This window comes from Drosophila sulfurigaster, unplaced genomic scaffold, assembly GCF_023558435.1.
Source record: "Drosophila sulfurigaster albostrigata strain 15112-1811.04 unplaced genomic scaffold, ASM2355843v2 ctg54_pilon, whole genome shotgun sequence".
NCBI classification, from domain to species: domain Eukaryota; kingdom Metazoa; phylum Arthropoda; class Insecta; order Diptera; family Drosophilidae; genus Drosophila; species Drosophila sulfurigaster.
The window spans coordinates 76,815-89,100 of record NW_026909719.1 but is presented as its reverse complement, the minus strand read 5'-3'; the positions used below and the strand labels follow the sequence as shown (position 1 = coordinate 89,100).

At 45.9% G+C, this 12,286-nt stretch overlaps 1 protein-coding gene across 1 annotated transcript; it reads right to left on the bottom strand.

Moving 5' to 3' along the window:
• Window positions 1-6,081: 6,081 nt before the first annotated feature.
• On the bottom strand, window positions 6,082-7,663 carry LOC133849960 (uncharacterized). Its single transcript, XM_062285949.1, has 2 exons — window positions 6,702-7,663; window positions 6,082-6,481 (listed from the first exon to the last, which is right to left on the bottom strand). The coding sequence occupies exons 1-2, from the start codon at window positions 7,661-7,663 to the stop codon at window positions 6,082-6,084; spliced, it is 1,362 nt and encodes a 453-aa protein (XP_062141933.1).
• Between the last annotated feature and the right edge of the window lie 4,623 nt (window positions 7,664-12,286).

Sequence of the window (12,286 nt, the reverse complement as noted above, 5' to 3'; positions counted from 1 at the left end):
TAACTCCTGATAATCTTTAGCAACTGCCGTGGGACTTTGACTGCGTCTAGCGCCCGTAAGATGCAGTTCCACCGGGCCGAGTTGAAGGCGTTTCTGATGTCCAATGTCACCATCAGACAGTACTTCTTCTGGCCCCCTTTCCAGCGAGTGCCAGCAATTGCATTGGAAGCAATGCCAACTACCTTCTCGATTGCATCTACTGTCGACCTGGCCTTCCGGAATCCATATTGGTTGGGGGAAAGGTTTCCGTTCACCAATATAGCTTCCTCCAAGCGAGTGCAGATCACCTTCTCCAGCAGTTTCCCGCCACGTCGATGAGGCAGATAGGCCTAAACGAGGATGAATTGCCAGTCGGTTTCCCGGGCTTCGGAATTAGGACCAGCTTTTGAGTTTTCCACCTATCCGGGACTACAGCTTCTTCCAGGCACTTATTCAGCATTGCTGAAAAAGCTTCTGGATGGAGGGAGCAGGCGAGCATTAGTGCCCTTGCGGGTATGCCATCCGGACCTGGAGCGCCGGTTTGTTTCATACTCCTAACGCATTTTAACACCTCCTCGCTGGTGACCAACTTCAGCGGCAGACCATCGTTGGATGCTGTATCTGGCAGCCATGCGTTGTCTTCCTCCACGCTGGGAAACAGATCCATGACAATCCCACGCAACAGATCATCCGGTGGTGGTGGCGATCTCCGTGCCCCGATTCTCTTTATAACGATCTGGTATGCCTTGCCCCATGGGTCGTCATCCAGTGTGTCACACAGGGCCAGGAAACACCGTTTTTTGCTCTCCTTGATCGCATTTTTGAGAGTTTTGCGACTCTCTCTAAAGAGTGTTTGCCAATATAGGAAGAGGGTCTTCCCGCGCGCTCTCTGATAGCGCCTCCTCGCGTGGTTGCAGACACGTCTTGCAGCGGCAATGGTTTCGTTCCACCAGTAAACTGGTGTATGGCGTAGCGAGGGGTTTACTCGACTCGGCATGGAGCCTACGCAAGCCGACTCTAGCCTTTCCATGACAGTCTCGACCATCTGCTCTGCGCTGCCTGAGACCTCCAGCTCTCTCTCAGCGAGCTTGTAAAGCGCTCGACGTTTAGCTTGCTGGCTGAGAAATTCCTCCAACGAGGTGCGGCAGAGATGCACCTGAGGCCTCCGAGCTCCAATTTTGCAAAAATGGCCATATGGTCGCTCCTGTATAGGAGTCACTGACTCCCCACTCAGCTAAATGAGCGAGCGAACTGCTGCAAAATGTTAAGTCAACAATTGAGCCGGTACCGGCCCTGCTAAATGTCCATTTCGAGCCTTGATTGAGGAGAGTTAGGTCCAGTGAAGCTTAGCTTCGACCACCAATCGCCCTCTTTGGTTGGTGACCATGCTACCCCAATCGACTGCCCAAGCGTTGAAGTCGCCTGCGACGAATGCTGGTGAGTGGTCTCTCACGTCCGCAGCTAATCTGTCCAGTGTGTTAGCAAAGTCCGAAATTGATGTGGAAATTTGGGTAATTGATCCTTCATATAAACACCTCGAAAATGAGGAATCTTTCTAAAGGCAAACTTCATTATATGAAAGTTTGATAATGCTCTCTTGGGTAGCTTACCTGTGGAGTTTTTGAATGCGTTTTTGACTTTTGATTATTTCTAGCAAATGATATACCATATCCATTTTTGTATGGTTGTAAATACAAGCCAGCTCCCAATGCAACCGTTTCCATTTTTTTATTATGCCTCTTGTTTTCCTCTAGATGTTGTTTAGCCATCTTTTGCATTGTTAATAGATTTTACTATTGCTGCACTACCTGACGCCAAACTACCCACAGCGCTGAGAGCTGTTAAAATTGGGACAAGTGGTAAGAACCCACCTATCTTGGTTACATTTATAATACGTGGAATAACAACATTTTTCCTACATCCCATCGAGTTCGATACTGCTTTACGTGCAACTTTTATTGCACTCAAGATATCAAACGGTTTATTCTTTTTCAATTCCTTTGTAGCCTTTTTGATTATTGTAGTCAATGATCTTTTCACTCTTTTCTTTCTCTCCTGATTTGATCCCATTCCAAATTTTTCTTCGTCTTTCTTGTGTTTGTTACAAAGTATGCTGCTGCTCTCTCTCTAATACTACTATCTAACGCTTTTACACGATTCCAAGCCTTTTCAATTAAAACTGAGTCAGCTTTATGACGTTCACTCAACTCTTTACTGTTTGAATATGCAATATCATGCTCTCTACACGCTTCATCCAAACTATTAATTCCACGATCACCACGTGCTAATCGTTTCTCTAACTTTGTTCCAGGTCCACAGTAATTGTATCCAGGTATATGAGCCTCAAAGGTAGAGAGTCTATTATATTGTTTACAAGACCACTACCCTGTTTGAATTTTGATTTTGACCTAATTAAATTATAAAAACGTTTGGCCATTTTATAACAACCTCAATCAACAAACGTTTCCCATTGAATGAAGTACTTCTCTCACTAACATGCGTTTTTTAAGACATAAGAAAAGCATACTAGTACGAAACATTGAGGGTGGTGGACATGGAGAGAATAATCAACAACCTCGACATAGTGTTTTGCTACCCAATACAATTAGAGCATTAATTGTTGGACCATCAAATTGTGGAAAAACCAATGTGATGCTTAGTCTTATAGAGAGTCCCAATGGTCTCAAATTTGAAAATATTTATGTATTTTCAAAGAGTTTATACCAACCCAAATATACATAATTGGGTTTATTCGTCGCGAGTGACATGAATCCAGTCCCAGAAACAATTGATTTTGAGAATTTAGGTGTAGACTCAGCAGTACGTGATTTTGTTAAGAGTGGTTTAATAATTTTTGTATATTTCTTTGCCCTTGTTCCTCTGATCTGTCCATCGGAATTAAAATTTCTCCGGTGCACATTAGTTATCAATAAAATTTCATTATATATTTCTAGCTCATTTGAATTATAATTTTGAGGTAGGCGGTGGTATATTAATGAATATAATCCACTTGTAAGACGCCAGTTTTTCCATCATCCAATTCAATTTTTGTGAGTCACATTAATGTGTGAATTCCCCAACATTAATTGTCCACTTGCATTTTGTATGGACCATATGTCTTATCCAAAAAATCTTCCCGTGCCAGTTCACTGATATTCAAATTTTTTGAGTTGTCTTCATGTTGGATTGATTGACTCGTTATCGAAGGTGTTGAATGTATAGCTGTTTCATTTGATAACACGTTCGATGAATGAGAGGGCTCTTGACTCGTTAACGGAAATGATGAATGGGGTGAGTCTTGAACCGATAATGGAAGCGAAGTGTGGGGGGATATTTGTTTCATAAACTTAGTTGATGAATAAGGAGAACCTTCTCTCGCTAACGATTTCGAGGTATGAGGTAAGCCTTCAAACGATGTGTCTTCTATAGCTGGTTGAGAATAGAATTGATCATCATTATCATCATCTTGAGCATTAACACTATCCATCCCCAATCCAATGCCTTCTCAATATCATATTTAGGTTTTGAGAATTGACTCTTAGCACTGTGAAATGTGAGTTTCCTTTTCTTGTTAGGTGGTGTGTTTCTCTCTCGGTTGATTGGAGTAGTTTTGCATAGTTTTTTCAATCTCAACATTATTAAACTCTGATGGTATCAATGTCTGAAATTTCTTTGTTATCATTCACAAGTTCATGTAGTGGTTCAGTTATAGGTTTAAATGTTTCCTCCAGACAAATACTGTTCTGACTTTTTGAGTTGTTTGAGATCAGAAAATTTTTTTAGAGCATTTCGGCTTTTAGTTAATTGAGTTAAAACTTTTGATTCATGTTCTTTCAAATTTATCTCATTCAACTGTTAGTGGATTAATGATTATTTCAGTCTTGAGGTCATTAGTGTACTGTGATCTATTTTACGAAACATAATCATATATAACCAATAAACAGATACATTAGCATGTTTTTATGAAGAGTTGGTTGTACAGATCAGCTATCAGACTGTTAAATAGATCAGCTAGCTATTCTTTTAAACAGACCTGGTTGTATCGACCAGGTAACTGTTCTTTTAAACAGACCTGGTTGTAGAGATCAGGTACCTGGTTGTATCGAACAGCTAGCTGTTCTTTTAAACAGGCCTGGTTGTACAGATCAGGTATCCGGTTCTGATAACGGACCTGTTTCTGTTAACAGATCTGTTTCAATTTCCCATATCCCCATTTAAAATTATGAAATTAAATTTTCAATTACATTTATTCACACAATGTAAAAAGGAGAAAAGTGGCTGAAAAAGAAAGCTGAAAATTCCCAATTTCCCATTCCCTAATGAAAATTTCATTAACATTTATTTGTAATAAGTATCAGAACTAATAAAGCTGGAAAAGAAGGCTGAAATTCCCAAATTTACCAGTCCCCATTAAAAATTTTTTTTTTTTTATTCTATTTTGTTAATATAATTTATTGTTTTGCATATATTTTATTACATTTTTAATTTGAATACAATTTCTCCATCATCCTGTTTTGTTATAGTATAATTACCAGTATTTAATTCTTTAATGTATACAGATTTAACTTCATCATACCATTTCGGGAGGTAAATTAAATACTTTTCAATGTTAATTTTAGAGAATTGCTATTAAATTTACTAGGAACCTTAGACGCTCCATATATTCTGAATTCCGTATTCCTTGGAAGAGCGCGGAAAGGGAGCTTCTGTTTCTTCTTGATTGCATTCAAATAATTCGCTGTTGATTCAATCTCCATGTCATTGGCGAGGAATTGAATGTCCTCAGCAAGAGGAGTAATAAGAGGAAGATTAACTTCGGTGAAGTCAATCTCCTCTCCGTTGCTAACCTCAAACGATGGATTCATCCTGATTATTTGGTGTCGGTGTGTGTGTGTGTGTGTGTGTGTGTTTGCGTTTTTTTTTATTTCGACTTGCTATACTATTACTAGTTTTAATATACTAACGAGATACACTAAATAAATAAATTATGATGGGTATAGGGCAGTGCGATCTCCTGCGGTACGGCCGTGAAGCAATGCGTCACAAGAGACATAGCGCCACCTATTCCATCGACTCCCTCCTGGCTCTCTCCATGCTACGTTGGGTCTGCATCACAGTTGACACAAACTCGCATATCACGACCAGTTGCCCACTGATTGCAGCATAAGCGGGACCAAGTTTCCCACCGCAATCGCTACGCCAAGTGCCCTTTCCAAGTCGTTGCGTAGTGATCCATATATCTTGCAGGCGAACATAGCATGCTCAGCATCCTCCAGTGTTCCACACTCAGAGCAGTTGCCAGAAGCTTCATGACCAAAGCGGTGCAGATAGCTTCTGAAGCATCCATGGCCGCTTAGCACCTGTGTCAAGTGGAAGTTGACTTGACCGTGCTTCCTGCCGGTCCATTCCCCGATGTTCGGGATAAGCCGATGCGTCCAGCGGCCTTTTGGAGACCTATCCCAACGTCGCTGCCACCTCTCAAGGCATTCTTGCCGTCCTGCCGTCCGCACGGATCTCGTTTCAGGCGTTGCTGTGGTACCGGGATCGCAGCTGCCGATAGGTATCAACTCGCTCTCTGGCCATTTCCACAAACGGAGGTACACCAGCGATGACGAACGCAGCGTCCTCAGGGTGTACGGAATCCGCTAATGATGCGGATGGCACTCTTCCTGAACGCTACCTCCAGCCCTTGGCAGTAACTCCTGGTGTCCAGTGCTCGAACCCAAACTGGTGCCGCGAACAGTGCGATGGATCGCATGGCACCCGCGATCAGCGATCGTCGCAATTGTTTTGGGCCTCCAATATTCGCCATGAGCCTCGAAAGTAGCCGGTTCATGCCTGCAGCTTTATTGCTCGTCGCTTCCAGGTGCTCTCGAAAGCTGAGCCTTGTATCGATCCATACTCCCAGATACTTAATCGCTCTTTTGGACGAAATAGTTGTGCATCCAACCGAAATTTTCGCTACTTCTACACGTTTCCTGCTGCTTATCAGCACGGCTTCCGTTTTATGCGGCGCAAGTGCCAGCCCAACTGAGACAAGCCACTGCTGGATGGTCGCAATTGCTTGGTTGCACACCCTCTCGGCCTGCAACAGCTCCTTCCTCACGACAAGGACAGCGATGTCGTCTGCGAAGCCAACCATGTGCGTGCCGGTGGGAGGGTTAGTCTCAGGATGCCATCATACATGGCATTCCACAGAAGAGAGCCCAAGACCGACCCTTGTGGAACACCTGCCGTCGCGACGTACTCCTCTGTACCAGCGCTTGTCTCGTACAATAGCCGCCTGCAGGATAGGTAGCTACGCACGATCTCCAGAAGATAACTCGGCACTTGGAACACTGCCAGAGCCTTGAGAATGCAGTCCCAACGAGCCGAGTTAAAGGCATTCTTGATGTCCAGCGTGACCATTAAGCAGTACTCCTTGGCTCCTCCTTTCCATCTGCTGCCCGCTATGGCGTGTGAGGCGATCTCCACAACTCTAGTCGCTGCGTCGACTGTCGATCTGGCCTTGCGAAAGCCAAATTGATTTGGCGATAGGTCACCTCCTGCGGCAATAGCGCGCTCCAGCCGGGTGCATATGATTTTCTCAACATTTTTCCCGCATTGTCAATGAGGCAGATTGGCCGATATGCAGCAGGTTCGCCCGGATTCTTGCCTGGTTTAGGAGCAGAACCAGTCTCTGCGATTTCCAGATATTTGGAAAGACAGCCTCCTGTAAACACCTGTTGAACATGTCAACGAAGATTTCCGGCCTCAGAGCACAGGCGAGCCGAAGAGCTCTCAGTGGAATGCCATCCGGCCCAGGCGCCTTTCCCAGCTTCATGCTTCCAGCGATAGTACTTATCTCGGCACTGGTAACCCACTCAATTGCCGCACTGTTATTGGATGTGGCGACATCAAGATATCGCACCGTCTCACCAGCTGTAGTCGGAAACAGCTCACGGACAATGCAGTGCATCACATCATCCGGTGGCATAGACGCTTTGTGTGCCGAGATCTTTTTAGTGACCAGTTGATACGCCTTCCCCCATGGGTCGCTCTCCAAAGTCTCACAAAGCTCGATGAAGCATTTGCGTTTGCTCGCCTTGATGGCATGTTTCAGAGCTTTCCGCCTCTCTTTGAATTCGCGCTGCCACGATGTGTAGGACGGTCTGCCTCGCGATCGCTGGTAGCATCTTCTCACGCGGTTGCATTCCCGCCTGGCGGTGGCGATATCCTCATTCCACCAGTACACTGGCAGATGGTGGTGGGTGGAAGATCTCCTGGGGGGCATCGTGTCTTTGCATGCTTGCGCTAACGCATGCAATGCTATCGTAGCCATCTGCTCGGCGCTTCCTACCACTTCCATGCACTGGATGCGAGCGCTGAAGCGCAGCACATCCATCTTATCCGCATTGAAGTTAACCCATCTTGATGGGTCACTTGTATTGCTGGGGCGCCGCCCGCCAACTTCGCACAGAATGGCACGGTGGTCGCTAGCTGTGTAGGCGTCGCTCAAGCGCCAACGTGCCGAAGGCGACAACGCGCTGCACACGTAAGTCAGGTCGACTATGGACCCCACGCCAGCTCTGCAAAAAGTCTGCTGCGTGCCCTCGTTCAAGAGGATTAGATCCAGCATTTGGAACGTCTCCGTCACAATCGAGCCTCTCGCATTTGTGCAGGGACTGCCCATTCCATTGCCCATGCGTTGAAGTCGCCGCCGACAATTAATGGGGAGCGGCCTATAGCATCTGCTGCGAGTTCATCCAGAATGCGCCCGTATTCCTCCAGAGACAGACTGGGGGCCAGATACACGCTGTAAACCCATGTACCGCCAATTTTTGCTCGCACAAATCCACGTGTAGCATGCTCGTGTCCGAACTGCAACGGTGATTTGCCGCACACCCAGATTGCTGCCTTGCCCGTAGTATCCGCTGCCCAGACTGAGCCTGTTACCGCTCTGTACGGTTCACTAAGGATAGCTACGTCAGCGCTATCGTCTCGCACTGCTTGCTGAAGAAGATCATGCGCAGCTGCACAGTGATTTAGGTTGAGCTGGACTACTTGCATGACTGTGCTTTCGTTACGCTCTTTGCTGCCAGTGGGCAATTGCGACTACCAGCCTGGTGGTTTAGCTGTTTGCTTCCGTTTGCGCTGCAAATGTAGCAATTCGCTGCGTTGGTGCACGATGCCACTTTGTGACCAGGTTCTCCACATCTTAGACAGCAGTTACTCCTATCAATGAGGTTTTTGCATCTGCTGGCTATGTGCCCGATCTCAAGGCATTTGAAGCACCTCGTCCTCTGCTCTTGCTCCACAATTCTGCAGCGAGACCACCCTACCTTGAGTTTGCCCAACTCAAGGATTTTTGGAAACCCATAGTGGTGGCACCTGAAGAATTGCTACCTGCGTGCCTGCGTATGCCGCTCTCAGGCTCTTCAGCTGGCACACGTCGATAGGAACGCCCGCTTGCGCATGCACCTGCTGCCAACACTTCCTCCTGTCGCGTGAGTTCGTCCAAGTCACGAATAGCAATTGTCGTTCGCTGGGTTATGCTGCGCACCTCTGCGCAATCCTAGCACGTTCTCGATTGCGTCCTTCAGTTTGGAAGTACTGTCCAGCCCAGAGCCGCCGAGCTCCAACAGAAGATCTCCCTTGGCAGTTCTTCGCGCTGTGATCACGCTATCAGCGATCAGCTGCTTCCCATCCTGCCGTCTGGTAACCATTGAGAGCACGTCACTATAGCTCATCTCTCCTTTTGCACTGACCACCAGTGCGTCAGGGCGTGGCTTGGTAGTGGTCCTCTTCCTCCCCGTGCTTTTCGTCTCCACTGTAGTCCACTCGGCGTGAGTTACTGCTGTTTTATTTCGCTTAGGTGGAGTTTTCCTCGGCTCCGCCTCGGTATCCCTCTCTCTCTTGGGCGTTGCCGACGGCTTTGTGCCGATTGCCGCTGACACGACTGCTCTTGGGGCCGCTTTATCAATGCTCCTTCAGTGGCTGTGTCTGTGGTGACTGTGACGCTTGCCTCTTTACATAGCTCTGTTGCGGCTCGATGCAATTTCTGCATTCTTGCCAACTTGCTCCTCATCTTTTCATTGATGTGCCTCTGCGAGGTAAACTGCTCGGAAAGGCCGTCCAGCTCCGTGCCCAAGCGCTCCAACAAGTCTTTAAGCGACCTCTTCCCACTGGCTGGGTCAGCAACAGACACAATACGTGTGGCCGCCATATCGGGATCCGGCAACACAGCGACCGCCGACGAGCTTGCTGATTCCTCACTCCTGCTCCTGTTGTCGCCCGTTTGGTTATGGCATGCATTTTCATCTATGCTGCTGCCACACGGGAACTTAGGCCTGTTAACTGCTGGTGGTGGTGGTGGTGGTGTGCGCTGCATCGCCGACCCACTCTTTTTCGGCCAGGCCACTTAATAAATTAAGTGTTGGACTTTTCCGATCTTGGTGGATTCGAACCTTGGATCTCTGAATAGTCCGCGCCTCTATGCACTGCGCCACTGCAGCTGCACTCTTTCAGCGGAGCTTAATGCGAATATTAATAAGCCGCTCCTGAAAGTATGCAGATATTTTTGCACTTTTGAGCTTTGCGCTGTGCTTTTTAAGCTTTGCGCTGTGCTTCCGTTTGGCCGACTGGCAACGCCAGAGCGCCCAGTCTGGCTAAGCAGCTGATGGTAGTGCAGCCCTCGTCGTCAGCTGATCGTAGGAGTGCAATTGCTATTGTTTACCAGTAGTTGTGGTCAATTGTACTGGAACCAACAACAATTTCCCTCGCAGCCGTCAACTCTACCAATGCGTCTCTTGGTGACGCGGCTGCCTACGACGTCCAGCAGCAGGTGCCCCGACCGACCGTGAGTACACAAGGGTTGAACACTGCTCGAGCTAACTCGTAGTCACTTTTTAGGTTTTTCGACTTATTTTGGCGAATTCCCGAGCGATCGAAAGGAGCGTCTCCAAAACGCGACCGGCTTGCGGAAAATTCAACTGTGTGTGTGTGTGTGTGTATGTGTGTGTGTGTGTGTGCGTGTGTGTGTATGTGTGTGTGTTTTTTTTCCTGGACGTTGACGCACCGCAGTACGTTCAAGTGGTCCTGCTGGTCTCCCGCTTTCAACGCACTCCCCCCGGAACTGCCGTGAGGTAATACTTCAGGGGAAGGGTTCGGCATTTATCGGCCCTCTTCTGAGTTGGCTGGCATTTGTGCTCTCTCTTCTCTTCTTAGCTGCTTCATTACTGCCACTGCCATCGTATTCACCGCCACCCATTTCTCCCTCGAGCTTATCATAGGCTCGACTACGGACTCCGTCTCGACACGCCCCTCAAGGCGGGCTTCTAGTTCTTCTCTAGCACCTGCGAAGCGTCCGCAGTGCAGAAAGACGTGCTCGCAGTGGGCGCAGTAAGGGTCTGATGCATGGCCGAAACGGTGCAGGTATCCTTTGAAACACCCGTGACCACTTAGTAATTGTGTTAGGTAAAATGCATCTCTCCGTGACCTCTGCCTAACCACCTTGAAACGTCCGACCTTTCGTGCCGCTGTTCCACCTTGCCTGCCACTCCTGGATGATGCTGGCTCTATCCTGGCCTTCGCGCGCTCTGCTGCCTGTGTGTGTGTGTGTTTGTGTGTGTGTGTGTGTGTGTGTGTATGTGTGTGTGTGTGTCTAGTTCTGCTGGTACTATTAAGTGCTGGTACTGCTCCTGCTCTTCAGTGTTTATCGTGTGTGCTCCTGGCGGTGATGATACTGCTGCTGGTATTGTTCAGTGATGAGTGCTGATGACCGAATGATATTTTCCTTCGAGTGGTTAGCTGATTTTATACTTGTCACTTTCCCCTTCCACTGTTGTTTTCAAAGGTTTTCATTACCTAAGGACGTGTTCCTTTGATTGGTTGACTTTCTACCTGTTGCTAGCTGTAGGACTTCTCAAGTGCTAGAGAAGGACAACCATCCCACTGATAAGTGTCTCCCTACCCTTCAACCGACATACGCCACATTAAAATTCTAAACACAAATGTCCACAGTTTACAGTCCCAAAATTTTGAAAACGTTCATAATTGTACTTAATGTTTTTTCCTAAATATCTGACTACTTCTAATGGTGGCTGTAAATTCCCAAAACTATCGAAATAATAAGAATCTGATCCTCTCTTGTAATATGCTACCCAATGCGTTCCATTCGATATTGAGTCTGCTAAATTTATTATTCCACACTCGAAATGATGTGGAAATTTGGGTAATTGATCCTTCATATAAACACCTCGAAAATGAGGAATCTTTCTAAAGGCAAACTTCATTATATGAAAGTTTGATAATGCTCTCTTGGGTAGCTTACCTATTAGTTTTTGAATGCGTTTTGACTTTGATTATTTCTAGCAAATGATATACCATATCCATTTTTGTATGGTTGTAAATACAAGCCAGCTCCCAATGCAACCGTTTCCATTTTTTATTATGCCTCTTGTTTTCCTCTAGATGTTGTTTAGCCATCTTTGCATTGTTAATAGATTTTACTATTGCTGCACTACCTGACGCCAAACTACCCACAGCGCTGAGAGCTGTTAAAATTGGGACAAGTGGTAAGAACCCACCTATCTTGGTTACATTTATAATACGTGGAATAACAACATTTTCCTACATCCCATCGAGTTCGATACTGCTTTACGTGCAACTTTTATTGCACTCAAGATATCAAACGGTTTATTCTTTTTCAATTCCTTTGTAGCCTTTTTGATTATTGTAGTCAATGATCTTTTCACTCTTTTCTTTCTCTCCTGATTTGATCCCATTCCAAATTTTTTCTTCGTCTTTATCATGTTTGTTACAAAGTATGCTGCTGCTCTCTCTCTAATACTACTATCTAACGCTTTTACACGATTCCAAGCCTTTTCAATTAAAACTGAGTCAGCTTTATGACGTTCACTCAACTCTTTACTGTTTGAATATGCAATATCATGCTCTCTACACGCTTCATCAAACTATTAATTCCACGATCACCACGTGCTAATCGTTTCTCTAACTTTGTTCAGGTCCACAGTAATTGTATCCAGGTATATGAGCCTCAAAAGGTAGAGAGTCTATTATATTGTTTACAAGACCACTACCCTGTTTGAATTTTGATTTTGACCTAATTAAATTATAAAAACGTTTGGCCATTTTATAACAACCTCAATCAACAAACGTTTCCCATTGAATGAAGTACTTCTCTCACTAACATGCGTTTTTTAAGACATAAGAAAAGCATACTAGTACGAAACATTGAGGGTGGTGGACATGGAGAGAATAATCAACAACCTCGACATAGTGTTTTGCTACCCAATACAATTAGAGC